The 6960-nt window shown below is 34.6% G+C and overlaps 1 protein-coding gene across 1 annotated transcript; it reads right to left on the reverse strand.

The window, feature by feature from the left end:
* Positions 1-593: 593 nt before the first annotated feature.
* On the reverse strand, positions 594-3876 carry LOC149568064 (uncharacterized). Its single transcript, XM_089821068.1, has 4 exons — positions 3553-3876; positions 2755-2967; positions 2435-2652; positions 594-2295 (listed from the first exon to the last, which is right to left on the reverse strand). The coding sequence occupies exons 1-4, from the start codon at positions 3763-3765 to the stop codon at positions 918-920; spliced, it is 2022 nt and encodes a 673-aa protein (XP_089677194.1). The 5' UTR covers positions 3766-3876; the 3' UTR covers positions 594-917.
* Positions 3877-6960: the final 3084 nt, after the last annotated feature.

Below are 6960 nucleotides of genomic sequence, written 5' to 3' on the forward strand. Positions count from 1 at the left end.
CAATTTTATTTCTAAAAAAATTATAGAAATAACGGACAATGTAGTGAGTAACGTGAAAATCCTTTTACTAATATGTAAACAGACGAGGAAATCAGGTCCATACAATGCCAGATGACGCAAATAAACTGGTTCAGAGAAATGGGTCATCAATCTTTGGTTAGACGGTGAACATTGAAGGTGAAATTGTTCCAAATGTTTTTCGTTGGACCTCGCTGCAGTTCTTGTCAAGCTTATTGTTTCATAAAACATTACCGTCACCAGAAGTAGGAAGAATTTGGATTTGTGTTCAATGCCATCAACAAATTTTGTACCTACGGAATTTCTGACTGAGAGAGTAGGTGGTGTTAATGACGGTCCGACTAAGAAACTTGGCTTCTCCTCGAAGCTTCAGGACTTTATGGTGATAACTGGAATGAGATTGTAAAACATCTGGCCATTACCATAAAACATTACCATGACTAGAAGTAGGAAGATTTTTGCTTTGTGTTCAACATGTTTCAGTGCCAAGAAGTTTTGAGCAGTCATGGCATCAACAACTAAACTACTTTCAAAACTCTACACATTAGTTATATACAGAAACCAACCCATCTGAATAAAATCAAGACACACATAATAGATTACATATATTTTTGGATGCATACATATCAGCAATCCTCACTTCAATGAATAAATGAATAAATATTTTTGTATGAGCACTTTTGTGCTATCAAACATTCTTCACAACTTTGCCGCTGATTCTGTTAGGCCGGCCTACAATCCTTGGTTCTCCTGATATGAGAAAATTCACGCCCTCTGGAAATGTCCAGAAAGCTAAATATACTACACTATTAACATCATATCAAATAATCGCTTATGATTGAAGTGCGAAAAACAATATTTATGCAGGGAGAGCATGCGCTCCTACACTACAATTTAGTTCAGGCCTTAGGGCTTGAGGGAAGTGTCATCTCCTGAAAGACTCTAAGGCGGCCATGACACTTCCTTTGCTGAGCAGGATGGATTGAATTGGGTACCTCAGAGAAGGCAGGTACCGTCATTTGTTCAAAGTCCTTGCTATCTGGAGCTTCAATGAATCCCAAAGTATCCCATGGATCAGCAATATTGTTGTCCTCTGTAATTTTCATGGTCTTCTTTGGCAAAGGAGGAAGATCAACACCAATGGACTCAAATGACAAGGACCTCCTAGTTGCAGGCCTTGTTTTATTCTTCAGGCTAACATTGAATGAAGGCCTTGTTTCCTCCAAACTTTGGCCTAGAAAAGAAGATTTTGACTCAATGTCCGAACCCTGGCATAGGAAAAAAGGCCTTGCTTCTTCATTCTGCAAATTCTGGCCAGCAGAACAAGGCCTTGTTGCTATGCCAGGGTTTATTTCACTCTCCAAACTAATTTGGAAGCTCTGGCCTAGAAAAGAAGGCATTATTTCACTCTCCACATTCTGGCCTAGAAAAGAAGGCATTATTTCATTCTCCATTGCCTGCTCAACATATGAAGAACTTGTTTCATTCTCCAAGCTTTGATCTGGAAATATAGGTCTCTTTGCTTTTGTACCCAAGACTCTCTTTTCCTCGAATGGCATCCTAGAGTAATCATTTTTTCCCATTGATGCAACAAATGCCCTCTGATCAATGTTTTGTCCGAACCCTTTTGAAAATAAGGACTGCTGGTCTCCTTGACAGACATGTTTAGAGATAAATGGTGGAGCTGCAATATTCAGACCTGAGCCTTTCGCAATACCATTTTCTTTCAAGCAAATCTTATCAAGCCTTTGGCTCAAGATTTCTGTATTTTGAGCAAATGAAAACGAGTTCCTGCTTTGAAAGGAAGCTGATGTATTGATTTTGCTAGTTGAATTCATATTTTCATTCCCGAAACCATCTTCATCTTTGTCCGAGTCCCAATCAGTGCAGGGGAATGGTCCAAATCCAGATGTTGCATGGAGTGCAGTGGCGTCCCAATCAACAGAGACAGGATTTGGTTTCTCTTCTTCATTCGGATGACTTTCAGCATGCTTCCATGGACATGGCAGGGATTGCCACACAGACTTTTTGAGGCTTTCAACGGCTGAGCTTTCCTTAAGGGGATTATAATTGGTGGGTTTCCCTTCAAGCTCTCTTAGCATTTCCTGGGCTCTTTCGTAGGACTTCAAGTGAGAATCAAGTCCCCATGGCCCATTTGCAGATGCTGGCTTTACGTTCTGTAGCATTGATTTGGCCTCAGAAACCCTTCCTTGGTGCATTAGACATATACCAAGATTGCACATCTTATTGTTGTCTAGTTCAATTGACAACGCTTTCCTGTATTCATAAATAGTGAAGACAACTGAAATGTTAAGCCATGACTGAACATTCCAAGGTAAACTTGAACTAGGAGATATATAAGAAGACCCATACGATGCCTTAATTAATCTAGAGGAATCTTGACTATTGTACCTACCGGTATACAGCCTCAGCAGAAACGTAATTGGACTGTTGCATATATGCCCAACCCAAGTTTCCCAGTAATCTTGTAGCCTCTTGTTCTATAGAGACTTGGAATTTCTTCCCCTGGGATCTGGCAGTCTTGGTTCTTTTCCCATTAAATGCCAAGCCCTGATGAATCATGTTGAGCTTGTGCTTCAACAGTGCAATCTGGTCGTCTAATCTTCCGCATCTCTGGAAAGATGTGTTCAAAACCCCATCAAGTTAAAACAATAGACGAGACACCATACTCATATGAAATCTATGATAGTATTTGGGGACTGATAGTTAGTTTACCTTGTACAAGTCCAGAAGTACATTGTCCAGAGACTCTTGTGCTTGATCAGAGCAACGGTTTCTCAGTGACTTGATGGCCTCAATTGCTTCTTCGGGCCTGTTTTGCTGTTTCATGACTATTGCCATGTCTTTCAGAGCACTATCTACCCTGTCTCCCGCATTTATTGCAGCCCAAAACAGAGCTATTGCTCTGTCAGGCTCTTTATCCACCAGCTGCAATAAGGAAAAGGCATCCCCTTAAAACATAACCCAAAAATTCCAACGATAGACCATACCTAGGAAGATAACCCTCTTGCAATCATTCTTTTCAATCTATCCCAAATCTTAATAAATATTTCTAAACTATATAATCAAGAACAGTTAGCCCCAAAATTCACAGAACAGAGCATAACTAGGAAGATAACCATTTGCATGTATTATTTCCAACCTCTCCTAAATTTTAAAGCATATTTACAAAAAGATTAGATGCGCCTCGCAAAAACATGAAAACCTTCACCACTTCAAGACATCGACATAAACATCCCTTACAAACTCCTATTGATATGTAAAACCCCAACCAAAACAGTACAAAATCAAGGTAGAAAAGAGACCTAAAAGGATGAACAGCCATTACAGACTCGTACAACAGTTCACCAAATAGAACGAAATCAAAGCAGAAATGAAACCTCAAACACATAAACAACCAAAATGGCATGCATAAAAACCCTTACAGACTCGTAGCACAACTCACCAAAATACAACAAAATTAAAGCATGAATGAAACCCCATAAAAGATAAATAGCCAAAATGGCTGCATACCTGTACATGCTTGGCCTTGACATATGGAGTATCCCCGGCAGGTACTTTATGCACAACGTGGAAAGAATCAGCTCTAGCAGGGCCATTAATGGCTTTTTTAACTAAAGCCTTTGCAGGTGAACAGGGTGCAGATTTACAAAACCTTTGCACATATGGGCTTGGAGGATTGTTTTTACTGTTGCTGTTATTGGGTCTCTTCCACATTCTGTCCATTGTGACTCCTCAGAATTTACGAGCCTATGAATGCATGAAAGACTCGGAAGAGCCTTGTGCAAACAGATGAAGAAGAGTAGCTAGCTGTAGGAACAGAATGAACTGGAAAAATCGACTCAAATAATCGGCTGACTGGGATATAGACGTTGGAATAAACTAGCCGTTGAAAATCTAATATATCTAAATTAGTGATTACTATTCGTTGGAATATTCATGTCGACACGTGGATTTCAGAGCTTTTTGTCTAAGTTTGTCCGTTTGATAAAATTTTAATTTTTTGTTTTATAACATTTTATTCAACGTACTAAATGGGGACGAATTATAGCTATTCCTCGTAGTGTAATGCTGGGATTTTATAGGTAAAAAGTCGTGAGTTTTATTATTACCGTTGTTTGTTTATGTAGCTAATGGGTGAAAAGAGTAAAACAATTATTTAATTACTATAGGATTAAACTATTTGAGTTTGAAGTTCTTGGGTGTAGGTTAGAGGAGTTCATCTTATAGTTAGTTCTAATTTATAAGGCTTTAATTTGTCTAAGAGAAAAATTGGTTCAAAAATCTATAAGGTTATTATTAAAATTGATTTGCAAAAGGCACACATTTTTATTTTTAACAAGTGATATCATTCACTTCTTTTTTGGGAAAATATTTTCTTGAATTGATTATAGAAATGTTCCTGTTAAAGAACTCAACACGTTTCTCTAATCCCTCATTCTTAATAAAAATATGGAAATGGCTCGAAAACATCTCGAGTAGAACATTTGTTGTAGTAGCACCAAGGGTGAGCTCCAAATCAATCAACTCTGTGTTTTTTAGTTTCTGTAGCACCGATGCTCCAAAACTCGGCTCTTAAAAATTGTACAAGCTGAGGCCAAAACAAAATTTTGTCATTCAGTTAATTGTAGATGTCAAAAAGTAAAGGAAAAAATATCACGTGGATTAATTATTTTCATCATCAACAAGAAGGAAAATTTACTTCAGCACCCATGTAGTCATAGTGGTGGTAGTATGTGACCAAAAGATGCCTCTAAGCTAATAATAAGAATGATTGAAATGTTTTTAAAAAAACTTTGTAAGTTTTGTTCACTTCTAGCTTTCGTGTCTCATTTTGTGGTCTGGGTGAAGAATGTAGAAAATTTCATAATTTTATTTCAAGGTTCTCCTAATTTATCAAGACCGTTTGGCTAATTTATTAGAACTCAAAATACATATTGAATTTTAGTTAAAAAAAACTGAAGTAGTAGATTTTTTATGGCATTATTTGCGGAAGGGTCTCAACATTTTTTTAGGTGTCTGTGTCTTGGAAACGTTTGGGGGACACTGAACGTGGGAGCTTTAAGTTTGACTTTTATAACATACTTTAGGTTTGATTTTTATAGGATCTTTAACTTTGATTCTTAAAATAACACAAATTGGAATATCAATTTTATTAACAATAATAGTTTATGTTATATTTTATCTATGTTGTTACATGAATATTTTAATTTTTTTTACATATATTAATTTTTCCTATTTTTATGTAGTCTATCTTCAAAATTGGCAAAAATAAAGTTGTCTTCGATACTTGAGGTAATCTTTTAAATTTTTTTTGATAATTCATTAGTTGGTGCATTCATTGCAGCTATTGTTGAAGTCATAAGAGTTAAGCTTGTGTTTTTTTATTTGTTTTGGGCCTATGTTTTGAAGAAAATATAAATTGTGACTATTGTTGATAGGATAATATCTAGACACAACGTCTAGGAAGTTCAAAATATGTGATATTGACATCCATATATTTTAAAAATATTTTAGTTTAATATCATTTTTAAATCTAAGTTTTGATTTTTTCTTAGTTTGTTATCACAAACCATTGTTGGGTTCATAAGAGTTAAGCTTGAAAAACATACTTCAGAGGAACGATAAACTTATTGCCAACTATTTGTATTCTCTAGTTTCTTTTTGAATTTCTATATTGATAAAAATATAAATTGCAATTATTGTTGATAGGACAATATTTAGTCATAGCAACAAATTCAAGGTATGTGATACTACACCAGTTGTCTAAAGGCAATTCTCATCTCTTAAAAACATTCAATCTATTATCAATTTTTTAATCAAGGTTTTGGTTTACTTTATGGTTCTAGACTTTTCTATAATAGATTTATGGAGTTGATCCCTTTATGATGACAACCTCTCCATCCCAAAACATCATTTCTCTTTTACACCTATCAATGAAGATGCAAGAAAGAGTAATACTTTAGTTGATGATGTTATTGGACTTGTCATCTACGTGGAACTAGACTTAATAACAAGGAGAAATGATGAGACAAAGGTTTGTAGATGTGCCATAATGTTGATTAACAAAGGTTTGTAGATGTGCCATAAGGTTGATTAACAAAGGTTTGTAGATGTGCCATAAGGTTGATTAACATTATAGAACAATAGTAGATGTTACTTTATGGGGAATGGTTCTCGAAAAAGAAGGTGCTCAATTCCATAAGAACTACCTATCACATGAAACCACCATCCTTGCTATAAAACATGGTCATGTGTTTGAATATACTGAGAAGGTGATAAGTACTACAACCAATATATTTCTACATATAAACCTTGATATAGAAGATATTATTGAGTTTAGATAAATCAAACAAAAATTACTTATAACAAGATTACAACTTTAAACAAGTAAAAACTAACCAAATTTGAGGACAAGACAATATTTTAGAGCTAAAGATAATTTTGGAGAGATTTGTGCCTCAAATAAAATACACAGTTTTGTCAAGACCAATATTAAGAAAAATATTAATAGATATAACAACTTACTATTTATTTTTGATACAATAGAGATAATATAGTAAAGTATAGAATGTGGTTACAATAAAACACATATCTAATTCATTTCCTTGCCATAAAAAAGACAGACAAATATTTATGCATATTTAAATAAATAAGTAAAAGTGAATATGATAAGATTTAAACAAAATTATAAGAGTACATAAATTTATACTTTGGAATAAATTATATATGTGGTATCAATGCTTTTTATCATTAGCAAATTAAACTTAACATTTATAACTCTTGTGGAAATATTATATTTGTCATTTATTTTGTAAAATGTTGTCTACAATAACTTTTTTGAATTTCGACATATATGGTAAACTTTAATAGGAATTCTTGGTAGAATTATTGTTAGTTAAAATAATTTACTATATGATT

The sequence above is a fragment of the Cupressus sempervirens genome, chromosome 3, assembly GCF_028749045.1.
Source record: "Cupressus sempervirens isolate cs-2001-9-10 chromosome 3, ASM2874904v1, whole genome shotgun sequence".
NCBI lineage: Eukaryota > Viridiplantae > Streptophyta > Pinopsida > Cupressales > Cupressaceae > Cupressus > Cupressus sempervirens.

Bases quoted from the DNA above. Each gene is read 5' to 3' on its own strand.
- LOC149568064 (XM_089821068.1), bottom strand. From the start codon at position 3,765: ATGGACAGAATGTGGAAGAGACCCAATAACAGCAACAGTAAAAACAAT. The intron at 2,653-2,754 runs GTAAACTAACTA...ACATCTTTCCAG, and splicing joins TACTTCTGGACTTGTACAAG to AGATGCGGAAGATTAGACGA. The intron at 2,296-2,434 runs GTAGGTACAATA...TTATGAATACAG, and splicing joins TCTGCTGAGGCTGTATACCG to GAAAGCGTTGTCAATTGAAC.